Below are 16,243 nucleotides of genomic sequence, written 5' to 3' on the forward strand. Positions count from 1 at the left end.
TACTGGACTGTATGTTCACGTGCAAGTAGATATTATAGCGTATTTTACCTCCTGTAAAAATAGCCCCAGCTAACAGTAGTGCCACGCTAGTAAAAATCCAGTCAATTTGTAAATATGTGAAAAGTTGTGTTTTAGTTTAGGAGATTGTAACCAGATTACGTTAGTGTGAATGCAGCATATTAGGCATTTAACGCCTTTATTTTGACTTGAGTCAAAAATCCTATTGGAAACCCACTGAGGAACTGCAAGTGTCAAATGGTAATTGGCATTGTTTTATTTGTTATTGTAGGTACAGTAATGCAGCTAATAACAAACACAGTAATTTATTTATTTATTATACATTCCAGTGTGTTTCTGATTGATGAAGTCGAGTCCAGCCTCACGTTTTTGCCAAATCTCCAGTTGTGTCAAATACTTTACGTTGTGGACGTTGTGAATGCGGTTTCAGCTCTTTATGCTCTGGGGTGTCCAGTTGATCAGATGTTCTGCAGTGTGTGATTCGTTTAAATCTACATGTATCTGACATTGGTCCGTGTGAATTTGCAGCTTTGCTAGTGCATCAGAGAGCACGTATGGAGCGATTGTGGCACGAATTAGAGCAGAAGAAGAGAAAGCTGGAGAAGCTGAAAGAGGAAGTCAACGAGATGGAGAACGACCTCACAAGGAGACGACTACAGCGCTCCAACTCAGTCTGTCAAATACCGTCTGTACGTTAATGCACCGCTTCATTTCTCATGTTCGCAAACACTCATGTCTGTTTTAGGAATGTGTTTCCTCTCTATTAGTACTTATTTGTCCTGACGACAGTTTGACTCTTTTTTTTGTTTTGCTCTTTTTGATGCGCTTAATCTATGTAAGTTGCCTCAGCGCATGCATTTTTCTAAAGGCCAATAGTCTTGAGCACACTTGAGTCAGATACTCAAGATGATCGCAGACACAGTAGGTGTGTGTCAGTAGTTTAGCCTCAGATCCGGATGTGGAAGTAACAAACACATGGTAGAGCGCTGGATTTTGTATTAGAACATCGCACTTCACTTTTACACACTTCACATATTTATTTATTTATTTATTTATTATTTATTTATTTTCAGATTGAGGAGATGCAGCAATTGAGGTGTAAGAATAGACTTCTGCAAATCGATATTGATTGTTTAACCAAAGAAATTGACCTCCTTCAGACACGAGGTGAGTGGCTTCTCGTCGTCTGTAGACGGCTTGCTCTTGCACCCGAACTGCTTGCTTTTTTGGCAGCTGTTCAGGAAATGATCTTCTCACTACAGGTTTTGAAAAATGTAAAAATAAAGTGGGTGTGGCATTACAGGTAAAAAAACAAACAAACAAACAAAAAAAACTGGGGTGCCGAAATGTTTAAGTGTTTAAACTAAAACAGTTAGTTTTAGTTGATTAATTTCAGCGTGACTCAGAGGTCAGAGTAGTTCAGAAGAGCTTCGGTTTGAGTGCAGCCACTTCTCCAGTCTTTAACAACAGTCACTAATGGGGCATGTTTTAGTATATAATAGTATGATTTTAGTTATGTTGGTTAAAAATGATCCAAAGTTAATTTTTGAGCAAATTCATAACCAGGCAGTGTTGCTTGTAATAATGTTTTCTAATTTGAGTGGTACTGGTGGGAATTCACAGGATATTCGAGCATGCCGCCGTTCGTCTTTGCATCAAATAATTTACGTCTGTAAACGTGAAGGAGTGTCAGCTGGTCGGCTCTATCGCATGTGAGGATCCTGCAGGTGGCGAATCATTTATAGCCTTTTCTCACAGCAGCTGGAATAATTCAATTTATCGTTCTGATGCCGGTTTGTAATCCAGAAAGGATTATGTGTTTATGAAACACTAGCAAATGACAGAAATGAGATTATATTCCAGTTTTAAATGTGCATCTAATTACAGATTTGTGAGACTGCACAAGATTTGTATTTCAAAGAGAACCAGTTCTAAAAAAAAAACCATTTGTTTGCTTTTTGGGTTAAAAGAACAATTTCTTTATATGGAATTTTGAATGGTATGACAATTAGAGATCAGACCGTGCAGAAGTTGAGATCTACAGCTAACGCTAATACACACTATATACATGCTATATATGCTGTGGTTAATATTAATCATTTGAGAGCATTTGAGAGTATAACAATAATAATAATTTGCACAGTTTGATGTGATATGAGCGAAGCGATCGTTAGATTAATTCATCATTTATTGCAGTGCTTTTATCCCTCTCATTTTTCCAGAACAAACGTGGCAGACGTGTTACTTGTTCAGATGACTTTTCCTGTCAAGTTCTTACTAGGGTCATACTTCCAGATGTAGAGTCTGTGATTCCTGAGTGCAGGATCCACGCCGCGCGGCGACCGACAGACACAATTAAACTCCAAACGTTAGATTCAAACAGAGGTGGCCACAAAGAGGAAAACTGCAGCTTTAAATCCACGTCTTGTCTATATTTAATATAAATTAGTCAAACATTTCTTATGTGTTTATCATTTATTATTAAATACCATAATTCATTCACAAAATTGTTGTGATTTCATGCATCTTTAATTACATGTTGTATGAACAGTCATTCTATAATCAGAGTAGTGTAAGTCTAACACAAGTGTCTTCACATTCAGCGACGTGTCGGTTGTCAAATCTGAACCGTGAGGCTGATTCAAACTTCTGACTCGTGATAGGGATGTAACGGTATGAAAGTGTCTTATCACGATTATTATAATGACCAAAATGATCACGGTTATCAGGATTGTCACAGTATTGTTAAAATGTGCTGGAAATGTTCAAAATATACAGACACACAAATCACTTCAGGCTTTATATTTAAAATCAACAAACAACAAATAAAATGACTTTCTATTTGCATAAGCGCTAAAACGACAACAGTAGCCAACCAATGATGTCCGGATTTTAAATGACAACATGACTGACAACAGTTTAACTAATAGCATGTTCACATATCTAATGTAAATTTTCAAATAAAGCTGTGGAAAAAGTGTCATTAAAAAGACAAACGATTTAATAAATTATTATATGGATTTTATCTGTTCCATAAATAATCTAGATAACTGGTCTGAAGTATTTAAATGTGTAGAATCCACTTAAGCTTGTTTTTCATCAACCGGTCCGAATTTATGCTACAGCAGGGCAGATTCAGTCTGTTTTTTGACCAGACAAAAACTGCACACAAGCTGAATGTAAATGTAAGTGTCTGTAAATCCACTGTATGACACTAGATGGCGCTTATGGAAAAGCTGAATTACAGCTGTTTCCTGTGAACTCTGTGGATAAAGCAGCATGAACATGAACACTGCTTTAAATATTACATGGAGCAAAGGTGAAAACTAAATGCCATTTAAATTTTTTCTGAAGACAGTCCGAACCTTCAGAGGTACATTCAAATAATTAGTTAATTCATATATTCATTATAATTAATGATTTATGTTTGTGCCGGTGGGTACCCAACTCCCAATTGCGAAGTGAAACGTACAGACTGCAAATACATTAGTTTCCAAATAATACACACGTTCTTTCTATGAAGGTGCACTTCACTAAATAAAATGAATTAATACCTGTTTACAATAAGTACAATAAATACAACTTATTCACGCGCACAGGTATTATCTGAGGGAGCGCAGATCACTATATGGGAGCGGATCTCATGTTTTCCGTGTGTGCTCGATTATTTCCGTGGGGATCGGCGCCTATGACCTTAGCTCTCTTTTAAAACATCCGCCTTTTTTTTTTTTTTTTTTTTTTTTTTTTTTTTTTTAATTATTATTATTATTATTATTACACAAAACCAAACTACTCCTCGTGCCGTGAGCAAATGAGACTGTTACTGAAAACTGTGCTTTGCTGTACAGTATTTATTCATCATCAGTTGTTCAAATCATGGTAATCAAATACCGTTTTGATGATAATTAAAATATGAAATTGTAATACTAACCGTGGGGAATTTTATCATGATTTATCATCAAACCGGTAATCGTTACATCCCTACTCATGAGTGAATCTTTCTGACTGACTTGTTCAGATGAAGCTGTTCATAAGTGTGTGTGCGTGTACTTGTTTTTGCTACATTGTGGGGACCAAGTGTCCCCACAAGGATAGTAAAACCTGAAATTTTTGACACTGTGGGGGCCGGCCTGCGGTAACAATGCAAACATGTTTTCTGTGAGGGGTAGGTTTAGGGTTAGGGTTGGGTTAGGGGATAGACAATATCGTTTGGTCAGTATAAAATCTATAGAAGTCTATGGAAAGTCCCCACAATTCACAAAAACAAACGTGTGTGTGTGTGGATCAGAGATCACGGCTCACCTCTCTGCTGCGTGACGGGAAACACTGACACACACTCCATTCACCAGTCCGTACCCACAACTGTGCACACACTGTAAAATAGCAGCTGTTTTGTTGAAATTCTGTGTTTGCAATGTTTTGACCTCTTGTTCTTCTGACTTTTAGGACCAGACTTCAATCCCATTGCAATTCACAATTTTTACGACAACCTTGGATTCTTGGGTCCTGTACCTCCTAAACCTCCTAAAGGTCCCACAAAACCAGGTCAGTTTTCATCTCGCGACGCTTTCGGTGCGATCAGGGCACATCATTGCTGCTGCTTTTCTATAGACCAATTCAGAGTGGACGTCACAGTGACGTGCGGATAGCGGTTGCAGAAAAACACTGGTAAGAAGTGGAGATAAACGGGTAAAGTCCATGAAATAAGAAACATTTTTGTTCCTTTTGATGTCAAAATCAGAATGCAAATCATTTTTATAGAACACCGTCATCAAAGACGCCATTTGAAGCTAAACACAGACGTTTAAACAGACACACTATGGATGAAATTACTTTTAAAGCACAAATTTGATTTAAACAACAGGTCTACATAATATTCACACATGCTGTTCATAGGGGACGTACTGTACCAGCCCTACAGTTACAGCATGAAATATTATTTAAACCTATTACTGTTAACATTTTACATAACATTTATTTTATCTGACAGTTCTCCCAATTCAGACTCGATTTAACTCAAAAATAGTGCATTTTTCAGTTTTGATGGGAAAAAAAGTCAGATATGAGGGGAAAAGAGAGAATGACGATTTGTTTTCCTTATTATAATTGTGAGATATAATCTCGGAATTGCAAGAATAAAGTCAGAATTCTGCAATATAAAATCAAATTCACCTTTTTTTATTCTTTTATTCCATAGACTGATACTTGAAAACTGTCATTTTGTGTCATCAGATAGACTCCGCCCACAAAAAAACATCATCCCTGTTTCGGATCTGTAGACTGTCCCACTGTCAAACATCAGTTTCACTGAATAACAGTGTTTATCACTGGGTGACGAGCTCTAATATGTGGAGAACATTTTGAACATGACGTCTAATCAATACAGTCTGTTTAAATCGAACTGTTTTGTACCGTGTCCGCGTGTCTCTCCGGGGTTTTCTGCAACCGTGATCCGCGCTCATCCCGAATTGGTCCGTTTCATGTTCTGTCGCTGAAACCCTCTGCTTTTTTTCCACGCAACCCCTACAGCTTTATTTCACTGCCTCTGCGTTTCGTTCTCACGGTCCGTTTCTTCCTCTGTCCCTCTCTTTCTGTTTCCGCCCCGTGGCGCTCGTCAGGTGCGGATCACGCGGGTTCTCTCGACAGGAGAGGGCGCAAAATCAATGTCAGCTCCAAGTTAAAGAGAGACCCGTCTCTTCCTCCCGTTCCTCCTCCTGTGTCCGCGCCCACGGGTGGGTCTGTGATCTCGGGCCAGGCGCCCGTCTTTCCTTCCGGCCGCGCTCGGCGCAGGCTCTGACGAAGGCTCTCGTGTGTTTCGTTTCAGAGGGCGGCAGGAGCGCGAGGGTCGTGTCGGAGCCCGAGGAAGACGACGGCGTTCAGTGGAGCTGCACCGCCTGCACCTTCCTCAACCACCCCGCCCTCAACCGCTGTGAAGAGTGTGAATTTCCACGGCATTTCTGAGCCACGCACGGGTTCGCGCGGACGGCCCCCGGCGGGAGATCTTTCTCGGACGCGTCCGTTGGAGGTTTTCTGTCTGTAAAGCTTCCTCTCTGCCCCACGGCGTCATTGTCCGTTTGTCTGTCTTGTGACGTCCACTGAAGACTGGATGATGTTTACAGCTCTTTGTCTCTGTCCAGAATGCGTGTTTCTGTGTGGAGAGGGATTTTGTGCGTGCGTGTTTGTGTGGGAGGTCGAGGGAGATTTCACCCGCTCGATCCACGAAGAGGCCCGGTGATATTAACGCGTTCGTTACGTCCACACGCGGTTTACAGGTGTGGGTTCGGATGCCGGTGTGCCTTATTTCACGGGAACCGATCGGGACTGCTTTATCAATGCTGTTCCCAAAGGATCATGGGCGGAATCTGCTAAACTCACTTTTTTTGTTGTTGTTTGATCAATGAAATGCAAAAAATGAAAAAGGAAAAAACCTGCATGTTTTAGATGTACAGTTTACAGAGGAGTCTCCGCCACACAGATTTTACTGTACATAGTTTTAGAATGAGCTTTTCTTTCTCAAGAACACACATGTATTTCCTGTAAGTATAGCTTTATAGACTTCATTTATTTCTGTGTTGTTGTTTGTTTCTCTCAGATGAGTGTGGTTTCCCACCGTGAGAACTTAAAGGGATGCTAAAACGACAAAAACAAAAAAGAGAGAAAAAAAAAAGAAATGCTCTTCGTCAAGCGAATTCAGCGTACGAGCTGCAGACGCAGCAAAACTGAACTGAAAAGAGATCTAGATTTTATTAACAAGGTACTTGACCTCGGAGCAGTCGACGGACTTCACAGGAAATCCATAAAGCCCTCAGACAACAAACGCTTTCCTATGTGACAACTGGAATGTAGGTTTACTATTAGGAGAATTTATACCTTTGTGCCACGAAAGCAATGTTTCTTTGCTATGCATCGACGGAGCTTTTTTTTCAGATTATTCGCAGGAGCGTGGGTTGGAGAGGAAGCGCTCGTGTCCGGGTGCCCTCCAGTCGGCGGATGGGCGTTCGCAAGGGCTTCTCGCACACCGAGTGCTCGCCGCTAGCTTCTGCGGTTCAGGTTTTGTAAATTGCCAAAGCGCGGGAGTCGTGGAAAATATTTCACCGTGTGCCTTCAGTCTTTATGTGGTTCTCTGTTACGATCGTGGTATGTGGCGATATGCGCAGTGCCTTAACTCACAGATGTTACAGAGTTTAAACTCTATTATTACTAAACGGTCACGAAGTTACGGTTCTGTAACTTTATTCGTTCGTTGAACTAAACTTTTATTTCAGAAAACGAATGCGTCTTCGTCCATCCTCACGACAGCGCTAATGCAGCAGTTGTGCGTTGACGGGTCGAATGAGATTTGCTATTTATGAAACAAATAAATACACGATCTCCAAATGCTGGTTTCTGGTATCCAGGCTAAAAATAACTGTATCGGTCCGCTCTCCGTTTCCGAGACCGGGCTGTTTGTGGCTCCAAAAACGTTACTCTCTGTGCTAGTTCCGCTAACGTTTGCAACAAAAACCAAAGAAATAATCGGATCTGTTTGTCATGTGTTTATGGCTTTTAAGAGAAAAGGGGAGAAAATCATTTGGATATTCATTGTTTTTGATCTTAGCTGGGAAAACTGTCTTTGTAATAGATAAGTTATTTGTAAAAAATAATAAAAAATAAAAATAAAACAAGAAATAAACACGGTCTCCTCTGCTGGAGTTTTTCTCTCTTTAGATGTTAAGGAGGGTTTGTTCTTCTGGCTTCAGGTTGATCTTAAACTGAAAATATAATGTCAGACCGTAAATCTTATAATGGGTGACTCTTAGACTGTGGACACTTATGTTCTTTGGTCATATTTTTTAAAATACTTATACTTTTGGACAAATTCCTCTTTCTTTGTCAAACTAATAATAAAACCACCTTAAAAACTTCTTACGATCTCCTTATAGGTGTCAAAATCACTGTATTTTCATCGCTCAAGTTTAAAAGTCTGTTTGTGCGACATGGACAAAACCGTTTAAAAACATGATCTGGTAACTATTAATGCACCTGAATTAAGCACCAGTCAAAGAATTAAAATACATCGTAGCATTTAATGTGAGATATTACGGTTTACACAAAATACAGCTGTCGCACAGTATTGCTGTCATTTCCACCACAACACTGTAATGTCCCTTTAAAACGTTTGTGTGAAAGATTGTTCAGGTGATTTCTGTGGAAATGTTCAGTGAGGGAATTCAAATTTTCATCAACGACAAATGAAGAAAAATCAAGCGAAATATTGCTTGATCAGTTCACATGTTCTACATGTTTTTAAAAAGCTAAATTCAAAGTTAAAAAAAAAAAAAGAGTATTTTGCATACATGAAATGCAGAGTATTAATTCAAAGCTGTCCTCCATTTTTCTCACATGAACTACAGAAATGTCATTTCCACCATCTGTGTCGGTGCGTGTGCTTCATGGCCGCTGACTTCAGTCCAACAGAGCAGCTATGTGATATTTTACAGTGTTTCAAAATATTGCTTACACAGTAAAAGTGACTCATTGAAACCATTCACTCACATACCGAATAGACCAAGTCTGCTGAACCGCCAGCGTGTTGTCTGCTTTATACGCACTTTGCAATTGCAAAACAGACTTCTCTAAACACAGTTCTCGACATCAGACGTCTTTCAAAACCATCAGCTCTTGTGCCTTTTAAATGCCACACTTGTGCTGCACGGTGTTCATGCGAGAGACGTTCAGACATCATTTGTTCGCGTAGAAATCAAAACTCGATGTTTTGAGGAAGAATTAAATAATGTCTTCTACGTTACAGACTGTTTCCAAGCAGAAGTAACAAATTCAGACGGGGCTGTAAAGTCAGTTCAGTGTTCAGTTGTGTACAGACTCTATACCCAGTGTATTTCTTACATGAGCGTGTGAGCTGCTAACAAACCCACTGCTGAACGAGCAAAAGAGTCTCCCAGTAAACATGATGGACATACGAAGTGCTGAAAAAAAAAAAGGATCCGATTGCTGTGTATGCTGTTTACAGTATTACAGATTAAAGTGTCATCTTTTCTGTGTACAGTAAGATACAGGATGAGAAATGTGTGAGTACCAAAGTATTCATGATTGCAGAAATGTCTGCTTTGTCCTTATTCAGCACAGAGAGCGATGGTCCCTCAAATGGTCCGTCATCTAGAATGGTTCGGAAAAAACACTGCCGAGGAACCAGATCGAAATGCATTTCTATTTATTTACTATTAAAGTTTCACAATTGCTTACAATTTCTCTCTTTTTTCTAAACTTGACAAACAAGTCAAGATGTCTCTTGCAAAAGCAAACAGTGATTTCCAAACCATTTTGAGTCCTGTCAGACTGCTAAATGTGCACGCAGACTCCACACACAAACAATTAAATAGTTTGTTCTTACTCTTTCCCAACTGTTTACACAGGTTTGCTGAATCTTTGACCCGTTGTCGTAAAACTACACACGAAATGCAAAACCACAAAGACAAATTTCAAAACTCTGGAAATCTCCAGCAAAAACAAACACTGACTTCAGAAATATTTCCCAAATTGTCATTTTGCACCAAAAATCTGTGAGCACCATGAATATCCCGTCCGTGGCAGTGGAGCTGGTTGAATTCCCACTCGAATACACACAAACTCACCAGTGCAATACAAGTATGCGACGTGAAAGAAAACATGCAACGAGCAAGTAAAATGAAGTCTGCATGCTGCCTTGTCATAGCATCTCATCTTGATCAGGACAGATCTTCTCCTGGACTAAGTAACTGGGAAAGAAACTTAAGGAGTGACAAATCCATCTGCTTGAAGTGCACGCGTCATCTGTGTAAAGTTACAGCCTAAACACCCCTTATAAGTTGTCTCTATCTCCATACTTGTTGTCAACAAAAGTGCCACCTGGTGAACTTTTTTTTTTATATTGCCAACAAATATACTATTTACAGCTGATAAATCAAATACTAAAGAACCAAGGTTAACGAAGCATTCGTGACAGCCGACATGATGTGTGTGAGTGTGTGTGTGTGTAAGGTGTAACTGGGTGTCGAGGTTGAAGTATATAAACAAAGAAACGTAGAAAAAAGTACAACAGACATAACAATACTAATAACAAAAATTGGAGGACGGAATCATAATCATAATAGAAATAGTAGCAATAATAATAAACTCAATTCACTGTAAATGAGTGGGTAGTTGGAGGGTGAGGAAGATAAAGACAAATGGCAGTAATAATAATAACAGTAGCAATAATAACATTTAAAATAAACTCATTTAATCAGGAACGAGGGGAGGTTTGAGGATCAAGAAGAGGACGACAATAATAATAATAATAATAATAGTGTTTTTAATTTTTGTTAGTAATATTAATAAGAACAACACCAACAACAAAAGTAATAATGATACTAATAATAAAGCTATTAAACGGTAAGATTATAGAGCTGCCTCACGGCCCAGTTAAACCCCTGCCCATGTCACCCTACGATGGCCATTAAGGAGAGGTGCTGCGGGGCCACAGGGCCCAAAGTCCCACCCCGGGCCCCGGGCCGCCACACACGTCCGGCTTACCCTGTTTGTTTGTTTGTATGTGTTTTTTTGTTTATCTTTTCCTCCCTTTCCTACATTTATTGTTAAATTTGTGATAGACATATGTATGTCAACTAATGTGTGATGCATTAAAAAAGCAAGTCATGTAGTGCAGATCCAGCCAGCGGCAAGAAATCCAGGACAAAGACACACCAGCTGGAGGTACAAGGTCCCCGGCCACACGTCATTCACACCCACAGCCAATCACAACCACACAGGACAGGGACTGAGGTGTCACAATTTTGTTTAGATATTGATGAAGGTGTATCGTGGCTCCAGACAAAGAGGGTCAGTGTATTCATGATTGTTGTAAGTTTATGAGCGATAACCAAGAGGGGTGTAATTCTAATGTATTATTTGTAAGGAAATTGGACTGGTTTTCCATGGAAATGTACTCTATTAGTAAGATTTTCCAAGATGTAATATGTATGGTATTCCTTGACTTCCAGTTCATGAGGATCATTTTCTCGGTGATAGTTAGAGACACTAAGAGCAACTGACTGTGTGTATTATTTAAGCTGATTAATGATATGTCACCTAATACACAGAGGGAGGGAGACGGTGGGATGTGACCCATAGTGAGTCAGTTATGTTTTCCCAGAATGTTTTAATCGAGGTGCAATACCAATTGGCGTGAAAATAGGTGTCCGGAGTGTTTTGTGTACACTGAGTGCATATTTCTGAAGTAAAACCCATTTTAAATCGTTTGCGTCCAGTTAGATGAAATCTGTTTGCAGCTCACTGGCCAGAAAGTACAATGTGGTGCTTCCAGTCCTCCTTGTGTTTTTGGTTTCTGTAAAGTTTTTAATTCTTGGGGTCTTGTTTTTCCAGTAGAATTTGGTAGTGATTGAATGTATTGATTTAAACCAGGTAAGGGTGGGTTGTGTTGGAATCATTGTACATCAATAGTTTATTTTATGGAGTATAGTCATTTTAATTACTGATATTCTGCCCATAACAGACAGTGGTAAGTTCATCCAGTGTTGAAGATCATCTTCTATTGTTTTGAGTAATGGAGTGTAGTTGAGTCCAAACAGCTCTGACAGCCTGAGGGAAACATTACAGTTCTTCACATTTGTCAAAACACTAAACCCCATTCTCTAAACCACATTCTCAATAGTCTAAACCAACTTGTCAAATAAATCGCTCTTCCTGCGAAACCTTAAACAAGTTTAGGCAGTTTAGACAATGTGTGCAGATCTCATTGACTCTTTCTGCAAAACTCTAAACACATTCTCACTCACTAAGACACAGTTTGGTTTGTGATGCAAAACTCTAAACACAAGAAAGCACAACTGCAACACGACTGTCATCGTTTACACACAATAATTCAAAATGCTTCACAAAAAATGTTTTTAAATGTTTACCCCCTTTTTTAATGTTTAAATGTGCTTAACACACATTTTCAAAACTTTGCCTCTATTTTTCAGATTGCACACACAAATTGCAAAATGTAAAATGCCTCACATCTCTTGCAAAATGAAGCACTGCATTCAAAATATCACGAACTCGTCTCAAAAGCAAACATTTGTCATACGTTGCAAACACCTTTGCCTTACTATTATATTTTTTGGATATATCATATACACACAGTGATTCAAAACCTAAAGCTCTTCTTTCATGAGCTCCTGTGTATATTTCTGTACAAGAATGAAAGTAATTGGCAGAGAGATGTTGAAAAATTCACAGTAAACAATAGAAGCAAGATTGAAACCAAGATTTATTTATTTATTTTATACTGTAACCATTTGTGGTTGTGAATAAAGTATTACACTGTACAAAAGAAAAGAAATACACTCCCAGTCAAAAGTTTTTATTATTTTTTTTTTTAACAAAGTCTCTTCTGCTCACCAAGCCTGCATTTACATACATTTTTTTTTTTTTTTTTTACTATTTAAAGTAATTGTTTTAATATTTAAATATATTTTAAAATGTATTTTATTCCTGTGATTTCAAAGCTGAATTTTTAGCATCATTACACCAGTCACATGATCCTTCGAAATCATTCAAATATTCTCGTTTGGACGGAAACCAAACATAATTTTAAAAAAGGTGATTATTCAAGGCCTATTCTAAAGTCATGATTGTTTGGTGTCAAGTAAAGCAATGAGTGTTTGCACATGTGAGGAGTTCGTGTGAGACACTGATGAATTAGTGCGGCATTTTGATTGGTTGTGTTTGAAAAAAGAAATCAAGATATTTCTTGTTAGATTTTTGTGCGTTACGTGAAAGAAGAGCTTTAGGTTTTGAATCACTGTGTGTATATTATATATCGAAAAATATAGTATTAAGGCAAAGGTGTTAGCAACATAAGACAAATGTTTTGTTTTGAGATGTGTTTGTCATATTTTGAATGCGGTGCATTTTGTGTGAGCAATTCTTGGATTTGTGTCTAAAAAGTTTGGAAGAATAGAGGCAAAGTTGAAAAAACTAAGTTAAAAAGTCTGTGTGTGTTGTTAGATGCAAGTCTGTTTTTAATGAAAGCAGTTTGGTCTAGGGATTAGGGAAATTGGACGACAGTTTGACGGTACTGTTGGGTCTTTATTGGGTTGGAGAAGGAGTGAAATTGTAGCTGTATTCATGGTATCTGGGAGTTTTGATTCATTTATCATTCGGATAAAGAGTGGTGATACGATGAACCAAAAGGGTTTGTAGACCTCAGCAGTGAATCCATCTGGACCTGCTGCTTTATTATTCGGTGTGAGATATTAAAATTAAGGGCATTAAAATGTCATGTATTTTATATAGAGTATTTATATGATGATTGCTAAGTTGAGGTCGGTTGATATTGTTAAGAAATGAACTGATGTCTTCTTTTTCAGCCGAATATAATTTACTGTAAAAGTCTTGAAAGATTTGGTTTATTTCTTCTGGTGAGTTGGTGGACGTCCCTGCTGTGTCCGTGATAACTGGTGTTGTTGTTTTTTCCTTACTTTGTTTGATTTGATTTGATTTTTAATATTTACCAGATTTGTCGCCGTGATGAAAGTTTTCTTGTCTTAGTCTATGAGTTAGAAATTGGGTATGTTTATTGATTAATTCATTTCATTTAAATGTATATTTTCTTAACGTATCCTGTGTTTCTTCTGTTGGGTTATTCATGTTGATTTCTTTTAGTTCTTTGATTTTTTGTTTGAGTTCTGCTTGTTGTTCCTTCTCTTTCCTTTTATTATTTTTCCTCTTAGTACAGCTTTCCCTGCTTCCCACTGACTTTATAGTGGATTTTATAGGAACCATCATTCCTAAACAATGGATGGCTTCCGATTAACAGTAAATATTACATCCATTAAGTTTTAACATGAAAAAGACGTCGCGTGAAGCTTCCAGTGCTGCTCGTAAAAGAAAAATGACCTTCCTGCTATATGTACATACATGCTATAGAAAAAGATATGATATAGACTTCAGATCAGAATATGAAATGTTTGTGTTCTTGTGTCTTGCTCAGTTAAATAGCTTCTGTAACAATTAATTAAACTAATGTGTTCTATTTTAACATGGTCATTTCACAACATGTTCTTCAGTTTTGAGAAATTAAATCACAAATTGTTCAACACAATGACATATAATGAATGTTAAAATCATGTAAACACTGTACAGTGCAGTAACACAGCATTTACAGCACTGCTACACCATTTAAATGTCTGGGGTCAGTCCGTTTGTTTTGTTTGTTGTTTTTTAAAGAAGTACATACTTGTATTTAGACAGTAAATATTAAATTCACCAAATGTGAAGGTAATGATTTTAACATTATTAAACAAATTCCATTCATCTGTGAATCCTGAAAAATAAAAATAATGGTTTCCACAAAAATATTGTGCAGCACAACTGTTTTCAACATTGATCATAAGCATAAATGTTTGTTGAGCAGCAAATCGGCATATTAGAATGATTTCTGGAGGATCATGTGACACTGAAGACTGGAGCAGCTTTGATCATCCATTACATTTTAACAGATATTCACATAGAAAACACCATTGTAACTAGATAAAAAGTTTGTTAGCAAACTTTAAGTTGGCTTGAGAAAGCCTAGCCAGTAAGTTTTAAGTAGTTTTAAAAGCTTTTAGTTTAAAGAAAGTTTAAAGGTTTTCAGTTTGAAATAGTTTTAGTTTGATTGATAAAGTTTGAAGATAGATAGGCTAGATAGATATAAATAAAGAAAAAAAGAAAAATTAGTTAGAAAGAAAAAGAAAGAAAGAAAGATTAGTTAGAAAGAAAGAAACATTAGTTAGAAAGAAAGAAGAAAGATAAAAAAGAAAGATTAGTTAGAAAGAAAGAAAAAAGATTAGTAAGAAAGAAAAGAAAGAAAGAAAAGTAAAAAAGAAAAAAGATTAGTAAGAAAGAAAGAAAAGTAAAAAAGAAAAAAGAAAGATTAGTTAGATAGAAAGAAAAGTAAGCAAGAAAGAAAAGAAAGATTAGTTAGAAAGAAAGAAAAAAAAAAAAGAAAGATTAGCTAGAAAGAAAGAAGAAAGACTGGTTAGAAAGAAAGAAAGAAAAAAGAAAGAAAGATTAGTTAGAACGAAAGAAAAAAGAAAGATTAGTTAGAAAGATTAGATTAGAAAGAAAGCATGTTGCTAGCATGATAGAAAGCAAGTCGCTAGCATGGTTTTAGCATGATTAGCAAGTCGACAACATGATTCTAGCATGACTAGCAAGTCGCTAGCATGATTTTAACAAGTCACTAGCATGATTTTAGCATGACTAGCAAGTCGCTAGCATGATTTTAGCATGAATAGCAAGTCGCTAGCATGATTTTAGCATTACTAGCAAGTCCCTAGCATGATTTTAGCATGATTAGCAAGTTGCTAGCATGATTTTAGCATGACTAGCAAATCGCAAGCATGATTTTAGCAAGTCGTTAGCATGATTTTAGCATGACTAGCAAGTTGCTAGCATTATTTTAACATGATTAGCAAGTCGCTAGCATGATTTTAGCATTATTTTAACATGATTAACAAGTCGCTAGCATGATTTTAGCATGACTAGCAAGTGATTAGCAAGCATGATTTTAACATGACTAGCAAGTCGCTAGCATGATTTTAGGATGACTAGCAAATCATTAGCATGATTTTAACATGACAAGCAAGTCGCTAGCATGATTTTAGCATGACTAGCAAGTCACTAGCATGATTTTAGGATGACTAGCAAATCATTAGCACGACTTTAGCATTATTAGCAAAGTCTCTAGCATGATTTTAACATGATTAGCAAGTCGCTAGCATGATTTTAGCATGACTAGCAAGTCACTAGCATGATTTTAACATGACTAGCAAAGTCGCTAACAGGATTTAAGCATGACTAGCAAGTCGCTAGCATGATTTTAGCATGATTAGCAAGTCGCCAACATGATTTTAACATGAATAGCAAGTCCCTAGCATGATTTTAGCATTACTAGCAAGTCCCTAGCATGATTTTAGCATGACTAGCAAGGTCGCTAGCAGGATTTAAGCATGACTGGCAAGTCGTTAGCATGATTTTAGCATGATTAGCAAGTCGCCAACATGATTTTAGCATGACTAGCAAGTCGCTAGCATGATTTTAACAAGTCACTAGCATGATTTTAGCATGACTAGCAAATCATTAGCATGATTTTAACATGACTAGCAAGTCGCTAGCATGATTTTAACATTACTAGCAAGTCCCTAGCATGATTTTGGCA

General features: G+C 37.5%; 1 protein-coding gene across 2 annotated transcripts in view; it reads left to right on the top strand.

Annotated features, from left to right (window-relative positions):
* The window catches only part of tab2 (TGF-beta activated kinase 1 (MAP3K7) binding protein 2), a 40,053-nt gene extending 24,791 nt beyond the window's left edge, over nucleotides 1-15,262 (top strand). Inside the window, exons 4-8 of one of the 2 annotated variants that reach the window (XM_051104955.1) lie at nucleotides 547-707; nucleotides 1,092-1,185; nucleotides 4,465-4,563; nucleotides 5,637-5,750; nucleotides 5,843-15,262. In XM_051104955.1, the coding sequence (XP_050960912.1) occupies nucleotides 547-707; nucleotides 1,092-1,185; nucleotides 4,465-4,563; nucleotides 5,637-5,750; nucleotides 5,843-5,979 (605 nt within the window). In that variant the 3' untranslated portion in view covers nucleotides 5,980-15,262. The remainder of the gene's footprint in view (nucleotides 1-546; nucleotides 708-1,091; nucleotides 1,186-4,464; nucleotides 4,564-5,636; nucleotides 5,751-5,842) is intronic. The other variant, XM_051104956.1, reaches the window with a different exon arrangement.
* The last annotated feature ends 981 nt before the right edge of the window (nucleotides 15,263-16,243 follow it).

Source organism: Labeo rohita, unplaced genomic scaffold (assembly GCF_022985175.1).
Source record: "Labeo rohita strain BAU-BD-2019 unplaced genomic scaffold, IGBB_LRoh.1.0 scaffold_85, whole genome shotgun sequence".
NCBI classification, from domain to species: Eukaryota; Metazoa; Chordata; class Actinopteri; order Cypriniformes; family Cyprinidae; genus Labeo; species Labeo rohita.